The sequence below is a fragment of the Triturus cristatus genome, chromosome 10, assembly GCF_964204655.1.
Source record: "Triturus cristatus chromosome 10, aTriCri1.1, whole genome shotgun sequence".
NCBI classification, from domain to species: domain Eukaryota; kingdom Metazoa; phylum Chordata; class Amphibia; order Caudata; family Salamandridae; genus Triturus; species Triturus cristatus.
Window position 1 is genome coordinate 1089417946 of NC_140593.1, and position 20409 is coordinate 1089438354.

The 20409-nt window shown below is 47.6% G+C and overlaps 1 protein-coding gene across 1 annotated transcript in view; it reads left to right on the forward strand.

Annotated features, from left to right (window-relative positions):
* Positions 1 to 20409, forward strand: part of PDPK1 (3-phosphoinositide dependent protein kinase 1) — a 227115-nt gene that overhangs the window by 108880 nt on the left and 97826 nt on the right. The window contains exon 7 of the mRNA XM_085629270.1: positions 11047 to 11190. Within this exon, the coding sequence (XP_085485396.1) occupies positions 11047 to 11190 (144 nt within the window). The remainder of the gene's footprint in view (positions 1 to 11046; positions 11191 to 20409) is intronic.

Here is a 20409-nt window from a genome sequence, read left to right on the forward strand (position 1 = left end):
CTTGCCTAGGCCCGAAGGCGAAGGCGTAACCAAAGCCTTTTTGGGTATCGGCGTGGGTGTGGGAGGGGGTATAGTACTCACGACCCTCTGCGCCGGGGTGATGTCCTCCACATCTGAGTCGTCAGCCTCGGAAGCACTGACGAGGTCGTCGTCGTCCTCTTCTTCGATGTTCTGCTGTCCCGGAGCTTCGACGTCGTCCCCGAAGATGTCGACTGGAGCGGAGGTCGAGGAGTGCGCCATGTTGCGTCTGGCCCTTCGATCTCTAATAGTCTTTTTAGATCGAAAAGACTTGCAGGCGGGACAGTCTCAGGCCTCGTGTTCAGGGGAGAGGCAGAGGTTACACACCTCATTAAGATCGGTGTGGGGGAATTTGGACCCACATCGAGGGCACTTCTTGAAGGGAGTTCTTTCCATCAGCTGAGACCGGAGCCGGAATAGGCCCGAAGGCCGCCTTCGCCGACCGGAATCGAAGAAGTGTCGATAGAGAAGGTGATTAAGATGATTTATTATCTGAAGGATCTCGATGAGCGAGGATTTTGCGTCGATCGCTGAACTGGAAATGTTCGGAACCGGAGCGCCAAGTATTACATCCGAGCCCGATGGCCGAAAAAAACAATCTGAGGATGGAGTCGAAGCCCATGCGCAATACGAACCAAAGGAGGAGTCACCGACCTCGTGACTTTCCAAGAGGAAAAGCAAACTGCAAACATCCGGGCCCAACACCAGATGGTGATCTATGCACAGTGTATAGATCTGCAGCTCTACATGCCAAGAACAGATGCATACTGGAAAGTAGCATATTCCTTTTTAAAGCTCTATGACACAGCCATCACTAATGCATTTTTTTCTTTAAAAAAACAACCAAACAAGGGAGTGGGCTGGGTTACGAAGCAACATGGAGGAAAGAAGGGTGGGAGATAAGGACGCAGGAGGAGAGGAGACTAAAGAGATGGCGGGAAAGCACAGACAACAGAGGGTGGGTGTTAGGAGCTGGGGTGAGAAACAAATATCAGAGGATGGGCAGGAAAGACTAGGGTAGCAAGCTAACAACCGGGAGGATGGGAGGTGATAGGGCAGTAAGCTGACAATGGAGGGTAAGTAGAGATGCTTGGGACTTCAAGCTGGAAATGGAGGGTGGTAGAAGGGTCTGGTGCAGCAATCTGACTATTCGGGGTGGGTAGGAGGGGCTGTGAAAGTAACCTGGCAGCTGAGCGGGGGGCAAGAGGGATTGGGGCAGCAAGCTGAGAACGCAGAATGGGCAGGAGGGTATAATAAGAAAGCTGCCAATGGAGGGGGCAAGAGGAGATGGAGCAGAAAGCTGACAAATGAGGCCAGGCAAGAGGAGCTGCGAGACCACCTGGCAATTGAGAATGCGTGAGAGGAGCTGGTACAGCAAGCTGACAATGGAGAATTGGAGGGAGGGTCTGGGGAAGCAAGCTCCCTTGCCAACGTTTCCGGCGCTGCCGTCCCCATACTCATTCCGACTCAGAACCAGATCGACATTGTCCTACACAGACTCCTGCTCCGAACGGAGGCATTCCTTTAAGGCCGTAGTGTGTTCCTTTAAGGCCGTAGTGTGACCTCTTACTATGGGCTAAGGCTTGGGGATGATTGACGGGGGCCACTGGACCCCACCGCTGCACCAGACAGGAAATCCAAGAGGCTGCATACCTTGGGGAAAAGATTTCTTCTTCCATCAGACTGGTACTGCGTTTGGTGAATGTCACTTGCCTTTTGGGCCAATACTCCCATTCGCTTGGGACTCTGCTGTACAGGTGCAGCCTGTGGTCTCTGAGGAGGTCCGAGCCATGGACTCCCAGGGTATTGCTGACAGAAGGAATGCAGCCAAGTTTCCCATAAGCTGTGGGCTGAATAAGACCAACTCACTAGGTAGAACAGTTTCGTCTGTGGCCCTTAGGCGCCATGCCTGTGAGAACGAATGGCTTTTTCGGTGATGTCCAGGCCTCGCCCATGGACATTCCCTTTAATGGTTCCTGTCTATTCGGAGACAAGGAGGACTTAGCGCTAGAGCACTTAAAGAACAGCAGGGCTACAACCAGGTCTTTTGGCCTTTCTGTGGCCCCTCACCATCCCCAGTCCACCCTTAACTCCTTTTGTGGCCACGGAAGGGTCTTCCAGCTGCGTCTCTAATGCCATCACTCCCCGCAGGCTTTCCGGCCCCTGCCTTGCCAAGGTACCCTCAAACCTCATGGGTCAGGAAGCCAAAGGGGTTGCCTGTCTATTACCCCTCCCAGGCAGTTACAGCCTCCAAACCTCTTTACTTTGCCCTCCGACCATCATGGGCATCCAGTGGGAGGTAGGGTATGCCATCACCTGTATAACTGTTCGATAACATTCGCCTGCTGGATTCTCAAGATTGTCTAAGGAGGCAACTCCTTCCCCTTTGTGACTAACGCTCCACCCATTCTGCACATTTATGACAGGCTAATGGAGGACCACATCTCTTTACTACTCCAGTAAGTTGCAACACTCTTGGCCAAGGGAGCCATAAAGAGGGTGCTGGCATCAGAAGTAGGTTCTTGTTGTTATTCCCACTTCTTTCTGGTACCCAAAAAGGACAGAGATCTTTGTCCTATCCTAGACCTCTGCCCACTCAATTTCTTCCTGAAAAAGGAGAAATTCAAAATGCTCACACTTGCTCAAGTCTTGTCTGCCCTGGACCCCGTAGACTGTCTGGTAGCGTAGGACTTGCATACTTCCACATTCCCGTCCTGCCTGTCTACAGATGTTACCTGTGGTTCATGGTAGTCCATGAACACTTTCAGTTTACCCTGCTCCCCTTTGGCATTACGAGAGCCCCTTGGGTTGCAGCTTATCTGTGGAGTTCAGAGGTGCCAGTCTTCCCCTATCGTAACAACTGGCTGTTGAAGACTAGCTCTCCCCAGGTGGTCCTCTCCCCCTCCAGAATACGGCAGACCTCCTGCACTCACTGGGGTTCACTGAAAGCATGCCCAAGTCACACCTGATTCCTTGTCACACTCCCTTTAATCAGAGCTGTTCTGGACACAGTGCAGTTTCAGGCTTACCCTCCTGAGCAGTGGGTCCAGAATATTCAGGCTATAATACTGATATTTGAGCCTCTATCCTGTGTTTTGGTGAGACTGACTCTGAGGCTGCTGGGCCTTAAGCCCTGCTGCATCCTGCTTGTGACGCATTTCCAATGGCATGTGCGGGATCTGCAGTGGGACCTGAAGTGCCAGTGGGTGCAGCATCCAGGGATTCTCTCCAGTATAGTCCAGATCTCGGAGGGCCCTGCAAAAGTTCTGAAGTGGTGGCTGACGGACCGCAATTGGGTCAGCGGCAGAATCCTCCCCCTTCCCTAACCAGATCTGATGATAGTGACAGATGCATCACTACTGTAATGGGGGCCATCTGAAAGTGGTGGAGATCAGAGGACTCTGGTCTCTGCCAGAATCTGGACTACACATCAACCTATTGGAGCTCCGTGCGGTCTACTTGCCATTGAAAGCTTTTCTACCCTCCATCAAGGGAAGGCTAGTGCAAGTGTTCACGGACAACACCACTGCCATTTGGTACTGCAACAAACAGGGCAGGGTGGGGTTGTAGACCCTCTGCTCAGAGGCCCTGCCCCTCTAGACATGGCTGGAACGTCAAGGCATTTTCCTGGTGGTTCAACACCTGGCAGGCTTTCTGAACGTCAGAGTGCATGATCTTTGCCAAAGATGCCTGGCGGCTCACGAACGGAGTCTCCTACTTGAGGTGGTGCAAGGTCTCTCTCAGCAGTAGGGGGAGACCTTGGATAGATCTGTTTGCCACTGCCGAGAACATGCAGTGTCATCAGTTCTACATGCTGGAGTTTCTAAGGCAGCTCTCACTCAGAGACGTCTCCTCTTGAGTGGACTTCAGCCTCCTGTACGCCTTGACACCCATACCACTTCTGCCCAGAGTTCTCAAGATCTGGAATGACCGGGCCAAAGTCATCCTTGCAGCTCCAGATTGGGCTCTGAGGGTCTGGTATCAAGAGCAGTTGAGCATGTCCTTCCGTCCTCCGATCAGGCTGCCCCTTCGGTAGGATCTTCTGTCGCATCAGCAGTGGGGGGTTCTCCATCAGAACCGGTCAACACTCCCCCTTCATACATTAAGTTTGAGTGGTGACAGATGCAGCTTTCAACCTTCTGCCTGAAGTTTGTAATGTTTTTTTGGCAGCTTAGCGTCACTGCACAAAGATGGTATATGCCGGCTGGTGGGCAGGTTTGTGGCATGGTGTACAGCGAAACAGATTGACACTTTATCTGCACTGCTTTCCCGAGTTCTTTTGTTTATCCTTACCCTGCCCCAGCAGGGCTCTGCATGGGGCACTTTGAAGGTTTATTTATCTGCCCTTTCTGCCTTCCTATGGTTGCCAGATCAGCCTTCTCTCTTCAAGTTCCCTTTTGTAAATACGTACCTTAAAGGTCTGCAACACGTTTCCCCAACTCACTTAGTTATGCTTGTACCTCAATGGGACCTTTATTTGCTTCTTACCTTTCTAATGTGAGCTCCCTTTGAACTGTTTCATACCTGCTCTTTTAGACTCCTCTTCATCAAGATGGCTTTTCTGGTGGCAGTAACATTTGCCCAGAGGGTCAGTGAACTGCAGGTGCTGTCATCTCAGCCTCTTTACGTCTGTTTCTTCCCAGACAAACTGGTTGTTTGAACTCACGCATCCTTCTATTGCTTTGGCTACCTTTTACACTCTGTCTCATCCCTCTAAGAAAGAGGAGAAACTCCACCAGCTGGACCCAAAAAAGAGCAGCGATGTTCTACCTTGACAGCACAAAACCATTCCTGATGGACAATCGACTGTTAGTGGTATATGTCAGAGCCAAGAATTGGAAGGGCGTGCAGAAATAAACCATCTCCCGATGGATTGTACTCTGCATTAGGATCTGCTACGTATTGGCAAAGGAGCACCACCAGAGGATATACATGCTCATGCCACTAAAGCAAAGGCTGTGACCACTGCGTTGGCATGCAGAGTTCCGCTCCTGGACATCTTCCAGGCAGCAGCATGGGCACACGTTCACCAAGCACTAATGCCTGGACAGTCTGGTCCGTCGGAACGGGCACTTTGCCTGTTCAGTCATGCAGAACTTTCTGGTCTAAATCATGTTCACAGAAACTCCTCCAGGGAGGTACTGCTTGGGTATCTATTCTAAGGTAAGGAATCTAGATCTATCAGAGGTAACGCCTTATCTGGTAGAGACTCTGTGCGCAGAATCCTGCCAATCCACCCATCTTCCCAGATCTGCGAATGGATTTATAGTAACAGTGCTATTCCCCTTTCAGGGCTCCAGTTCCACAAACCACGCTCCTGGCGTGGAAAGAAACTGACCTCAGTTCGCTGGGGTAGCTTTTAACTAGGCACTGCGTATGCCACTTCCAGCGCACAGGGGTACTGCTCACAAAAAGATCCAGATCCAGTCTGACGCCTGGGGATAATTCTAAGCTAAATAATCTGTGTCTCAATAGTGTGTACCAGATAAGGTGTAACTTGTTCTTTTCGATGAATCGGTGAGACCAGTAGCCTTTATCATTTACTTGTCACCTTAACCAAAGTAGGCCTACTGTATTGTGTGTAGACTGGCTCTTACCAATCATACATACATCAATCATATGAATGCATCCAAAATTGTAGTTGGTAAAACAATATTCAACCCCTCCCAAAAGGACCAAATAAGGATTATCACATTGCAAATTTTAACCCCTAAGGAGTCGTCGGGTGGAGCACTATACCCTAGCCTACTCAGTAATCTGTAAGAATCCCTGTAATAGAATACCCATCTACAAGCTTTAACACACTAAACATAATCTACGCATAAATTCTGGTTGTTTTTACCATATGATTATCAAAGTAAATATGTCTGGCATACTGTGTTTTAAATAGATGTGTCCTGTCTATACAGCTCAATTGAAGAGGTTTGTACCACAATGGAATTGAAGACCCTCAGGAGTAGCAATATTCCAGTACTTGAAACTCTTTTACACCATTATGTTGTGTTCTACCCCTGGTAGAGTATAGTGTAACCAGCCAGTCACTCCAATATACAGTAGAGATTACTCGTTCCGCCATGGTCCCTGTCACAGGACAAGACGGTAGGCTAGAGGGTTTGATGTGATGTTTTTTTTATTACAGTCTTAATGACCTAAGAGGCCTTGACAATGGCCCTCACAAGTCTTTTAGCTTCTCTTTCGGTCTTCCTGGCTTACTTCTACTCTCAGTTCCCTCACTGACGTAGCAGTAGAGATATCAGTCCACTATCCTCTGGAGCCAGGATGCCCTCAGGAAAAGAAAGCCACAGGCGTTAGTGTCTTCGTCCCGAAGTAGAAAATTAGCCCTTCACCATGTCACCGCATCTAAAGTGCAAATGAGATGGGGTAGGAAGTGATGGGCTCAAATGGTAGCTTACACCCTACTATGTACAGGCAGGGGATTCCTTTTTAGGGTGGCACAGTCGGGGTTTGTGCCAGTAGCGATATCCCTTGTGCTCTATGAACATCCTGCTCCCAGGACCTCTGCCGTTCACCCTGACAGCTTTTGTCCGGCACGCCTTCCCGTTTGCTGTCCCAGCTCCTGGTCTTCACTCGTCCTTCCTCTCCCTCATCGCCTGACGCCCTCTTCCCTAGGACTGCTTTCTCTCTGCTCCTCCCGCTGCCGAGGTCCTCTTTGGTGTCCTCCAACTGTCCCTGTCTCTCGCTGTTCGCATGTCCTCGCATCGTAATGCCCCTCCACTCTTGCTGCTCTGCCACAGATGACCCGCGCCCTCCACTTTGACCTGGAAGAACAGCCCCAACAGCTTATGACTAAACCAGCAAGCAGGGTTTCAAGGTGCCACCAGGGCTCCTGCCACAAGCCCCCAGGGTCTCATTATCACAGTCTCACTCACTCGCCCACTAGGCAGATTAGTTAAAGCCTGTTCCAGTGTGAGGTACAGCCAACCTGCCTCTCTGAGTATGTTGCATCAAACAGTGCCCCTCTATTCTTTTAAAATCGTAAGATCAGCAGAGGGGAGCATCCAGCTCTGCTGTACCCTCTGAGAAGTCCAATGATTGCACCAGATAGTCGACCCCAGATTCTAGAGGGCACCATTCTTTCTAGTCCTACAATGTGGGGCCTTCTCTGCACGTCAATGTTAACAATGGTTGAAAATTTGATGTCTCCGAGCTATCAGTAAGAATTAAGAAGAAAAGTCACCTGTCTTGGAAGCTATAGCCATCCCTGAAAGAAATCTCAAGCAATGACGTCATGTAAATCTGCCGGTCTTCCTCGTAACTCGCCAATTCCTGGGAAGCCTGAGTTTACCCCAGACATAAATGTTGTTGAACCCACCTGATCACTCTTTGTGTGCGTCTTTGGAGCCATTGTAGAAATCACTGAATATATTAATTCCTCAGCTTTGGCAACAAAACATAAAGGGACAGAATTAGGTTGTTGCAGATTCTCATAGTAGCGCCCGAGTCAAAGAATTCCATCGCTAATTTATCTTTGAGCACCATTCACCCGCTTGTGAATGCCACATCATGAACAATTGGCCTTAAGCAAGATCCGATGTTCTATTAGGAAGATCAGGCATACATGCTGTCAGGCCTACATCTCAAATTCCTTTCTGACTGCTTTTATGCAAATGTTAAAAGTTACAAAGGATCCTAATATTGGTTGTCCAGTGGCAGTAACACCAATAGAGGCCCCTGACCCAGAGGGCACCGCAGTTGACCCTTCATTGAAGATGCCTCCCACCAGGAAACAAAGCTTGGTAGATATGGTTAGGACTTCTCACCATCTCCCTATCTCCTATACTGATTGAAGCACTGAATAGGTAGGGTATCCAGGCCTTGAAAAATCACAAAAATGTTACTAGACCTGCATATCTAGTGACTTAAATAATGTACTTTACCTAATTGTAATGCTCTTGACCCATAAACTGGTTTCAAAATATGTGATCCTGGGCAAATATTTTAATTCACTGAGCCTCCATTTTCTTCATTATCGCATATGAGAGCACCTTCAAATATGCAAGTTTAGCATGCCTGGTGTACAAAAACCTCTTTTGTTTGGCTTAGTAGACTAAACCTTTGCTTCATATATAATACGAATTTAGCCACATATAGGATACACATGACACCTGACTTGCCTCTTAGTTAATTAACAGCATTGTTATTAGGGTGGGGGCAGGAATGTGCCTCAAATCATATTTAAAAACTTTCACTCTTAATAAATATTAAAACATGAAGTGGTAGTATACTGTCATTTGTAATCAGCACATTTTCCTTTGAAATGGGTACAAAATGTCCTTTTGACATGCTGTTTTACTGATAAAAATATATAATGTACAAAGAATAATGTTTGGAAATCCAGTCTCTGCAAATATTTGTCGTTTGCATACCACCAAGTAAAAAGTTCTGATTTGTTTTGCTCCTATTTAAATCTTTGTTTGCATCACACTTCGGAATTACAAAAAAAGTGCTTTCCCAATTCCTCATATATTTTTCAACTTTTTGTACTATTTAAATGTTGTGTTAGAAATAAAACTGACCTCTTACAGCCTCAGACAGCTCATTTGTCAAAAAACGCTAAGTGTAGATAGAAAAGTAAACTTCATTTTCCAGGATAAGATAAGCAGCAATTATTAAAAAGACAAGCTGACATTTGATGTCTGTCCTTGGACAGACAGCACATGTGTCAAGATAAAAACGAGACTTAAAGGCATCTTTATTCCTCATTTGCTTTCTGAATGAACAGAACAACTGTTACTTTCCAGCCTAAGTTCACTTGCCAGAACGGACCAGTAGGTGCTAAAAATTGCTTGACCTGATAAAATTTGACTCGCCATAGCGAGTGGGCAATTAGATTTTCCTGAGGAAGTACTTTAAGTATTTTATTTTCTCTAGAGTCTGTCTTCTCTGCCTCACAGGGAAGACACCTGGGCCCCTTACCATGTTCTTTCATACAACCTAAGATCCTGAAACTATAGGAAGACATGGAAGAAACCTTAAGTCTGAGTCTCTGGCCATCAAGTACAGAGCACTCCTCGATTACGCTGTGATCATGTTTGGAAGTCTGGTAGTAGCACTCCATGTCCGGGAGCAGATGTGTTCCATAAAGCTTTAACCAACAGATGCATTGGAACCTATTGTCCGACTACGAGCCTCAACTGGTTCTGTAACTCCACCAGTTGGAACCGGAAAGGGAGGGGACATCACAAGTGCAAACTCTTTTAAGCTGCACTCTGCTCCAGTTTTGAGGGATTTTGTCACCTGTGCGGCCAACTTATTTACAGACCGCTTTAAACCTCCACCTAAACAATGAATGCAGGCACTTATTATTTCATATGTGACGGGCATGAAATCTGTGGAAAGGGCTTACATTCCTAAGAGACTGATTACGGTTGTTTTTCTCTGCCTTCCCTCGAACACATCTAATTCAGAGAGTCCTTCAGATATTGATACACTACAGGGTGCTCTCATTTTACCTGCGTAACTACAGCTTAACCACACCATTGCTTGTTCTCAGAACTTGCGCTCTTCCACCAGTGGAAAGAACTTTGTCTTCCCCAGAAGTATGATCTCCTCATAATAGATGGTGGATGAATTTTCCTTCTTTACATTTGGTTACCTAGAGCGCACTCGAAAAGAGGAGTGGACCTTTTACCTTTCTAGATCATTTGTCAAGTAATCCAAAAATGTTACAGGCTGCCTGAGATATTACCACATACTAATGTGGAAATACGTGGACATGTTTTTTCGTAGCTGAACTCTGTGTAAAGCTATTAATCCCCTCACCTATTCTGTAGACATTGTCTTTTTTCAAGCACTGGGTCCTTGGTCATGCCTTTGATGCTTGCAACAGCAACTTACAAGATAAGATCTGTCCTCTAAACAGTCCTTCACCTGGCTTCTGATGGGTGTCCTATACGTTTTTCCCACAGCCCAGGGGTTCAAGACCAGATGAGATTTGAACCCTATTCGTTCCTCTCTTCATCATAAGTCTTGAGTGTTTTAGGGTCCTGTGTCCTTAATCTGATCTTCTGGAAGAAAGCTTTTTTTTGTTGCATTACTTCCGGGAGACATGTCTGGGAGCTGCGAGCTGTGTTTGTTTCAGAGTGTTTAAAACTTTCATCACTGTAAAGTGGCATCAAGATAACCCAAATGTAATTTAATTGCAATTTGGCCTCTATCACTGCATTTGCAAGACTGATACCCTCTCCAATGCGGTTTCAAGTTCCGTCCTCATGTACGACTGAAGAAAATGTTTTCATTTATTGTCTTAAGGCATATGGCCATTGTTCACCTGCAGGGTAGTTGTGTAACTTAGATTGCATGGATTCTTGAGCACTACACTCTTAATGCATTATTTTTTTATTTATTATCTATGAACACTGTATAGATAGAAGGTTTAATAATCTGTTCAATTTTGGCTGCCACTTCTGCCTCTTATACTCATTGTTGCAGGGGAGTCTTCTCAATGGTTGAGGATTTCAGAGAAAGGATAAAGGGGTAGGATAAAGTTATGTTTGATCATTCGGCCACTCCTAGTCAGTCCAAGGTTGATGTTTGAAGCAAACTACAAGTACATACTGGCTTTGGAAAGCAGGTTCCTTCCCCCATTTGTTGCTAATAGGAGAACTTTGGCCTACCAACAGCCAAGTCCTTGTTTGTGTTGATATCTTTTGTATTGCTATAACAAATTTTTGTTTTAGTTTTAAATCCAAGTAACTCAAAGCAAGTTGTTCCGGAAGCAGTCATGATTGCAGATATGTAGTGGTTTCACAAAAGCAATTTCTCGCCAGAGCATACCGTCATTTGTTTGTGTTTGCTGTGAACATTGACCTAATTATTAAGCGTATAAGGCAGACTTTCATCTTTGCAATAGTTAAAAACTGGTCGTTTTGTTTAAAGCATGCTTTTCCCCCTAGAAGTTAGCAGTTGTAACAGAAAAAGTCAATGTAAAAAATACTGTTGAAACTTTTTTTTTTCACTTCTGTTATAATTTTTTCTTTCATTTATTCTTTTTCTATCCCACATCAGCCCGCAACTGCCCCAGTCCCACACTACCGTCACGGACCATCCCTGTAGGAAGTCCCCCCACAGAAGGGCTAGCTGGGGGAGACTGCAAATCCTGGGGGAAGATGCACCATAAGAATTCCCGAGTGCGACAGCGGGGGTCCCGAGGCAAGTAGCCAAGCATTATTGGGATACTAATTCTGTTCTTCTGCCAGTACCCATTAACCCACTGTGCGCTCAGATGAGCAGTGTGCAGGGAGACATAAACTCATCCACGTTACTCTTAGACTGTCTTGGGATCTCATAACACCTCTCAAACCTATTTTTGTCAATGCTTCCACGTCCCCTCTGCAAGTTGTCTGTTGGCTGTCAGATGGGAAAATCGGTTCAGTATAATGTGTTGTTTTCAAATTGCACTGCTTTGCTGGCTGGTATGATTGCTTGAATCCTGTGCAGCCAATTCTGAGCTTGATTTGCTACTCACCGACTGTAGCAATTTATATTATTCGCTAAAGTCTACTAAAATATATTCATGGGTGATAATACATCTGGTTCCTTTACATTTTCAACTGATGTAATAATTTTTCTTTACTTACACTAAAGGTAACTGTTATCTGAGCTTTAGAGCATCATCACTTGATTCATGCATGCACAGTGCAATAGTCTCTGCTTTTATTGCCTGCATGCCTTAATCCTAGTTCGCTCCTTTTTCCTATTTACTTGAAACCATATATTTTGAGCTGCAGTGCTAGTTTGTGATGTCACGTAGGTGGCAAACCCCACACTTGTTCTCATATCAGTCTTTTTCTTTACCGCATGGCACATTTTCCTTTTTCACACAGATTGTGATGAACCAGCTAATTATGAATTTGCCCTTGCGACTGCTACCCAGGATTTTTAGAAGCATTTCCCTGGTGCAGACTGTTTCCTGTACTTTGGTCATTCTTTACCACTCATCTCTTTTGTGTTAGCGTTTCTGGAAAACTGATGAATATGTGGGTGAAATTCTACATACAGATGGAGGCTTAAATGCCAGTCATGATAGCAAAGTAGAGAAAAGTGGTGGTGACAGGCAGGGTTTTTTCCTCTGTGCTAGGTTCTATTTGCTGCTAATTAAGTGAACGTCATTTGCATAAGTCTTAGTAAAATATCCTCCAAGGAAATCCTGTTGTGTTTTATTCAGAGTATGACAACTTGTTGAGTCAAGACCTAGTTCTGCGGTTTCTTATCATTGGTACTGGTATGGCTGCCATCCCAAACTTGAACATGCTTGTCAATATCCCCAGGTTAACCTGGCTATTCCCTAGCAATTTGTTTTTGAATCGCAATCTTCTAATCCTGTGTATTCTAATTTCAATAATAAAGCACAAGGAGTGAAATGTAACTGCTTTCAACTCTACTTTATCCCCTTAAAAGTTTGTTAAAAATTAGCAAGTTCCTTAACATTGATTGAAACGTCACATTTTCAACACTTTTATGAAAAGTCGAGCTATGTGTCACTAGTGAGAGGGCATAGGAGATCGATGGAGATATCTAGCTCCTCCGTCCACACTTTTGTTTTTTAGTTTAAATTACAGTCACAGTGAAGGTATTGAAGAAAATATTTTACATAACAGAACTTGCTTTAAATGGTTTTTAAATAAATTTGTCATTTTCTTAAGTAATTTTTTTTTTTTGTTTCATCATAGAAGTTGTTCTTTCTTTTTAGGTCGAGCCTGGGATACGCCTGTGCTGCTCTGTGAGGCATGCTGTGAGGCATGCTGTATTAGAGTATGGCCTTGAAGCTCCGCCCATATTTTTCATTGGCTAGTGTCATTGTCCTTAGTAAATGCTGGCTTCTGATTCGTTAATAGGCGTATTAGTCCCTCCTTAATATCGCCTTGTCTTCATTTGTAACCTCCCATGAGTTCTGACCGTTTTATTTCTGTTGTTACACGGTATGTCTTATTTAGCCTGTAAGCACTATTTTCTTAAATGAGTTTCTCCTACTGCACGCACAACATGCTTTCCTGCAACATTCAGCACGCCACTTGCACTTTTACTTTCCAAGCAGCCTGGGACAATGGTGGCTGCTTAATTTGATATCAAATATGTCTTGCATTCACAAGAGTTTGAGCTAAAGGCATTGTAAATGACTGCCTTATATTTGTGTTAATTATCAAAACAGATAAATAAATGCATTGTCATTTACAATGCCAGTAGCTGAAACTCTCGCAAATGCAAGACCTATTGCATTGCAAATGCTTGTTTTCTCCTGCAGCTACCACCTGACAGATGCGTTGATCTGTAGCTTATAACTTGAAATCCCAGAAAATAATATGCCGCCTTCCATCTTTCCAGAGGTTGGTAAATTGTAGAACTTAAATTAGAGAATGAAAGCATCTGAATAAACCGTAAAAGGGCTTTCACTAATTGGGGTGGTAAAGAACCTAGGAGAAGTTAAAGAACTACTCCCTTTATAAATCGTAAATAGACTATTTCTCTCATACTAGTGAAAAACCGAAGGAATCCAAGCTACAGTCTCTTTTCTGCTGTAGCTGTTGACGAAATTTTGTCATATTGTAAGCCAGACACTTTAGATTGAGTTCTCTATGATTTATAGTTCCAGGAGGCATCTTTCTCCTCCAGTTAGAATCCTAGTTATTTTTTAATCTTAACGGTCTCATCAAAAGTGAGTTCCTGATCCTCCACCAGCATCCTTAAACTGAAGTTCTTGGTTGCAGTTTCAGACATACATACAAATGAGTTATTGTTGTGTACCTATTATTGATGTCATGAAACTTTTAGATCTTAGTTATCCTGGAAAATATTTCTTTTACTTTTTTTTATATAGTGCTGATCTGCTTTGAGATGAGCTTATGAAAGCATGGCATTGTACAGTTTTGCCAGTGCATCATTATGTTGTCTCCATTCAAGCGATAGTCTGATGTTTGATGTGTCACGTTCTCGAATACCATAAGGCTGTGGAGAAGATAAGGGGTGTGTGTGTAAGACAGACAGAAGGCCCCAGAGGCTCGGTCATCATTGTAAGAACTATTGTTAAGAACAGCATAGAACTAAAGTGCATAATTTGCCTTAAGAAGAAAGAAAATTGCATATTCATGCCAAAACCAGAACTTTGCCAATTAAACCCATTGTCTGAGATTCCAAGATCTGAAACATTGACCTGTGAGGAGTTAGTTCAGAATACCACTGAGAGGGGAAGGGAGTCCTTTGACAGTTGCGATTCCACCAGCCACTCACTGGCCTCCGCTCTGCAGGACTCCTAGTCGCACATATCCCACGCATACATAGAACCAGACAGGGAGGACGGGCATTCTCTTACATTGCTCCTAAAGCATGGAACGACCAACCACCCCACAGCAAAGCCTCCTTTTGGTTCTTAAATTACGCAAGAAGCTAAAACCTTGGCTTTTAAATTGAACATACCATAGGCAGGGCTAGGTTCCCACACCTGCTCAGCACAAGCATATTCCTGCCGGTGATGGTGCACTTTACAAATACACAGACGGGGTGTTGAAATGCACACCGTTGTACTCAATTCCTTCACGGCGTTAATTCATGTCGAAATGTACTCCACTGTTTTAACTTTGTCGGCGTGCTCGCTCACTTCGCGCTCTGCCCAATTGCGCTGCAAATTTATAGAGAACACGAGGGAACCTCTTTACGATACCCATTGAGCTGCACAGCCTATTAGAATGAATCCAAGGGATCGAACTCATCATCAACTCTGTTTTTCTTCAACTATTTTGTCCAATATTTATTCCATTTTTCCTTTTGTAATTACTTCAATCCATTATACCCATTCATTTTTCCTTGCTGGTCAAAAAAACGCAGGAGAATGACTGTTTCCACGTATCACATTTTAATTAAAATCATTAAAAAGCAACAGCGCTTGGGCACCGTAGATACAGCCAACGCAACCGCATGAAACAGGAGATGTAGTCAAAGCTCCTAGATTTTAAGTTTCTACCAGTACGTGTCACGGTAAGCGCGCAGCGAAGGTTTTGTTCTAAGATCTTATCAGGCTTTTAGCGGGCAGAGAAGGTGAGCGACTAGGGTAACAGCATGCGTGATGGTCATTGCACGTTGGAGGATTACTAAAGCTGAGAGCACAACTAGGCTCAAGGGAGGTATGACAACCGAGGGACAAATCAACATCATTGTTAATAGGTTTGTAGTTATGTGAAGTTATTGACCAGTGCCAATACCGTTGGAATTAAATTCTAGAGCCAAAGAAACAATGTTTTTGCATTATACGGTCGTGATACATTGTATTTCAACACTATTCATGTAATTGATTTTAATTAATTCTTTTTGTATCGCAGAAACCCCTGAGGAAGGGATTTATTCCCGAAATGCATTGGGTGATTTTAATTAAAATGTGATACGTGGAAACAGTCATTCTCCTGCGTTTTTTTGACCAGCAAGGAAAAATGAATGGGTATAATGGATTGAAGTAATTACAAAAGGAAAAATGGAATAAATATTGGACAAAATAGTTGAAGAAAAACAGAGTTGATGATGAGTTCGATCCCTTGGATTCATTCTAATAGGCTGTGCAGCTCAATGGGTATCGTAAAGAGGTTCCCTCGTGTTCTCTGCACTTTACAAATACACATGACATGTTGAAGTGCTCATCACATCTTGAAAGGTCTGCCTTTACGTATTATTCCTGAGGTCATCACTGTTCAACTGGTCTGAAGCCCCCACCTTTGGTCACAGGCATGCTGAGAAGGTCCTAATACCCCAGAATAATACTTCTACTTACTGTCCTCAAGCTCGCACCTCTATAGATGTTAGTGGTGCTCCAACCATGTGGGAAATGCAAACTAACTCTGTTGCATCACGAGTCAGCTGCGTTTGGCATCAAGTGTTGAACTGCGGTACACAACAAATGATGACTATAATGCTTGAATTGATCTCGGCCACTGGTAATTACTTTGGGCATCATTCCTGTCCATCGTGCTTTTGGCCACCATGCCTCCGCCGACAGGAATCAGCCCTATACAAATCAGGCTTGATCCTACTCCAATAGAAACAGCTCAGCCCTATTTGCCAGGCCAGGCTCTCTCTCAACGGGAACATATGCAACCGAAGGCTGTTTTTGGCAGATTTGTTCCTCGTCAGTCGGGAGTAACTTTAGTCCTATGGCACAGTGATCAAGGCTATCTGACCAATTCTGGGGTACAGTCTTTCTTGAAAGGACTGCTTTTGTGGATCATTCCTAAGGTGATCAGTGTTTAACTTATCTTAAAGAGACACGTTAGTGATAGATTCCTTACCGTAGAATAAACCCAGGCGTCAGACTGGATCCGGAAAGTTTTGCTAGCAGTACCCCTGCGCGTCAGTAGGTGGCGTCCTGCGGCTCCACGTCCGTCGCTGGCGTTGTAAGCGCCGAGATGACGTCACTGAGACTACTTAGGCGCCACCCATGCGCGCGGACGTCAGTTCTTTCTTTTTCTGCACCAGCAAGCGCAGATCCGGTTAGAGCACGTACCATATTCACTTTTTGACTACCCTTTAGAGACTTTTGTCTCCCTTTTTTATCCTTGGTGCATGTAGGGATGCCTGGATTTAAGTCTTGTGGGGCCTGCCCTCGCAATGTCTGTGGCGGACCCCCACGATGTTTGCCTCTACTGCCTGGAGACCGACCACGACTCCCGGTCCTGCTGGTACTGTCGGGCCATGGCCCCGAAGGCCTTGAGGGAGCGGCGCCGGAAGCTGCGGGAGGTCCGGCACTCGCCCCAACGCCGTTCCAGGTCCAGGGACCATTCCCGGGAACGCTCGCGGGGCCGCAGTCGTCGCTCCTCTGGCTCCAAGTCTTTGCCCTCGGATTCCGGTAAGCGACCTAAAAAGAAGTCGAAGAAGCGTGTTCGCTCTCCGACGACCCCCTGTTGGTCCTCGGATACGGACAAGGGGGACAGTGGTTCTGGCCCTGCAGCTCCTTTGGATCCTGGGACTCCCGCGGCTAACCCGCCTTACCCGGGTCCGTCGGCGACTCCCGAACAGGTGCAAGAATTTCTTGCCACCATGGACCGCCTTTTTAGGGCTCGGGCTCCCGCCGGCGCGCCTTCAGCCCGAAGGTCCCGTGACCAGATCCTGTTGGGCCATCGGCGCCTCCGACGGATCCAGCTTCGGCGCCACAGGATCCTGCGCCATTAGCTCTGGCGCCACGAAGTCCAGCGCTGCTGGCTCCGGCCCCAGCGCCACCCTCGGCTCCGCCTCCGGTGCCGCAGTGGGTGCCGTTTGTCCTGCCCTTGCCCCGGTTCCAGGACCATTTCTCCGCGGTCTGTTCCCCATGCAACAGAGGTGGAGGATGACTGGGAGGGGTCCGTGTGACTCCGCGCAGGACTGGGTGGACGACTTGGAGGACGCCGGCGACCTCGATGTCTCTTCTGACTCGGGGTTTGCCTCGCCCCCGCCTACCATGGAGGAGGGCGCCTCCTACACGATGGTGCTCCGTCGGGCAGCTGAGGTCCTCAACCTAGATCTTACGGTGGCCCTCAAGACTAATCTCCTCACTGAGGTGCTCCAGACGGCGTCCACTTCATTGGAGCCCCTGCTTCCCTTTAACGACGCCCACACTGACGTCTTGTTGGGCACTTGGTCGAGGCCGGCCACAGTGGCCCCTGTGGATAAGAATGTCGCCAGGCGTTACTGCCCGGCGCCTGGTGACCCTCGTTTCTGACCACTCCTCCTACGCCTGAGAGCCTGGTCATCCAAGCCTCGACGTCGCAGAATGCCTTTCCCACGGCTCTGCCGTATAAGGACTCTAAGAAGCTGGAACAGTTCGGAAAGCGGTTGTTCTCTTCAGCCAGCTTGGGACTGCGGTCGGTGAACACCGCCTGCTTATCGGGCCGCTATTCCCACACGGTGTGGGATACGGTTGCTCAGGTGTTGCCTCAGTGTCCTGAGGAGGTCCATGCTGTGCTGTCCCAAGCAGTTGCTGAGGGTAAGGATGCGGCTAAGTTAGCCATTCGGTCTGGTTTGGACACCGCTGACTCACTGGACAGGGCGATTTCTACGACTGTGGCACTTCGTCGCCACGCCTGGCTGAGATCCACCGGGTTCTCGCCTGATGTCCAGAGCTCGTTCATGGACATGCCCTTTGATGGCACTCGCCTGTTTGGCGAGAAGGCTGACATTGCACTGGAGTGTTTTAAGGACTCGCGGGCCACGGCCAAGTCCTTGGGTCTTTCCGCAAAAAGCCCGGCCACTCCTGGGTTTCGTTCCTTTCGTGGCCAAGGCAGAGGCGCCCTGGCACGTTCCTTCAGCAAGCCTGTGCAGAACCAGCACGGCCGCGGCTTCCGCAGGGGCAGGTCTGGTAATCAGCGTGGGGAGTCAGTCCACCTCCGCCCCCGCTGCTTCTACCTCCAAACCTTCCTAATCCGAGCTTTGTGGAGCACCCCACGCCGGTGGGTGGCAGGATCCGCCACCACCTCCCCCACTGGCGCGATATCACATCGGACAAGTGGGTGTTGCAGATCATCCGCAGAGGTTACTCTCTTCCCTTTCAGTCCTCCCCTCCAGCCATGCCACCTCGGTGCCACCGCATGTCGGGCGATCACTTGGTACTTCTCCAGCAGGAAGTCACCGCCCTCTTGGCCAAGGGGGCCATCGAGTGCGTTCCTGGGCCGGAAGTAGGGAGTGGTTGTTATTCCCACTACTTTCTGGTCCCCAAAAAGGACAAAGGGGGCCTGCGTCCCATCTTGGACCTCCGGAACGTCAATTGCTTCCTCCGGAAGGAGAAGTTCAGAATGCTGACTCTGGCTCAGGTCCTGGCTGCCCTCGACCCTGGAGACTGGATGGTAGCGTTGGACTTGCAGGACGCATATTTTCACAAACCCCGTCCTGCCGGCCCACCGGCGTTACCTGCAGTTCACGGTAGGCCAAGAGCATTTTCAGTTTGCCGTGCTCCCCTTCGGCCTTACCAGCGCCCCTCGGGTGCTCACGAAGGTGATGGCGGTGGTCGCAGCTCATCTGCGCAGGTCAGGGGTTTCAGTCTTCCCTTACCTCAACGACTGGTTGTTGAAGGTGGGCTCGCCCCAGGCAGTCGTCAACCACCTTCAGACTACGGCCGATCTCCTGCATTTGCTGGGGTTCTCCATCAACGTGCCGAAGTCGCACCTGAGCCCCTCTCAGAAGCTCCCTTTCATCGGAGCTGTTCTGGATTTGATGCTGTTTCTGGGTTTTCCTCCCGAGCAGCGAGTCCAGGATATTCAGTCTGGCCTCCTGCATCCTGCTAGTGCACCATGCCAGATGGCATATGCGGGCTCTGCAGTGGGACCTGAAGTTCCAGTGAGTGCAGCATCAGGGCAACCTGTCCGATCATGTCCAGATCTCGGAGGGCACTGCATGACAATTGCAGTGGTGGCTCACGAATCGCTATTGGGTCAATGGCAGATCCCTCTCCCTTCCCCAACCAGAGCACACAGTGGTGATGGATGAGTCCCTCCTGGGATAGGGAGGCCACTTGGGAGAGGCGGAGAACAGAGGACTCTGATCTCCGGCGGAGTCCTGGCTCCATATCAACCTTTTGAGCTTCGGGCGATCCGGCTTGCACTGAAAGCATTCCTTCCCTCTGTCCGGGGAAGTGTAGCGCAGGTGTTCAAGGACAACACCACCACCATGTGGTATTGCAACAAACAGGGCGGGGTGTGGTCGTGGAGCCTATGTCAGGAGGCTCTGCGCCTCTGGACATGGCTGGAACGTCAAGGCATTACGTTGCTGGTACAACACCTGGCAGGTTCTCTGAACACCAGGGAGGACGAAGTCAGCAGCCGGTGCTTGATGGATCACGAATGGCGTCTGCACTCGGACGTGGTGCAAGGCCTCTTTCAGCAGTGGGGAGAGTCTTGGTTAGATCTATTCGCCACCGAAGAGAACGCGGAATGGAATTTCCAAGGCGGCATTTGCTCGGCGACGCTTTTCGTCGAGAGTGGAGTTGTGGTCTATTGTACGCCTTTCCGCCTATACCACTTCTGCCCAGAGTGCTGAAGAAGATTCGTCGCGACCGGGCCCAAGTCATACTTGTGGCTCCGGATTGGGCACAAAGATACTGGTATCCCGATCCGACTGCCTCTTCTGTCGCAGCAGCAGCAGGGAACGGTCCTCCACCCGAACCTGTTCAGCCTCCACCTCCATGTGTGGAGATTGAGCGGCGACAGTTGACGGCTTTCGATCTTCCTCCCGAAGTCTGTGATGTCATTCTGGCAGCCAGGTGTCCCTCCACTAAGACAGTATACGCCTGCCGGTGGAACAAGTTTGTGGCATGGTGCGCAGCAAAGTCTGTGGATCCCCTTTCTGCCCCTCTTTCTGAGGTCCTTCTGTTCCTCCTCTCCTTGGCCCAGCAGGGCTCTGCTCTGGGCACTATCAAAGGTTATC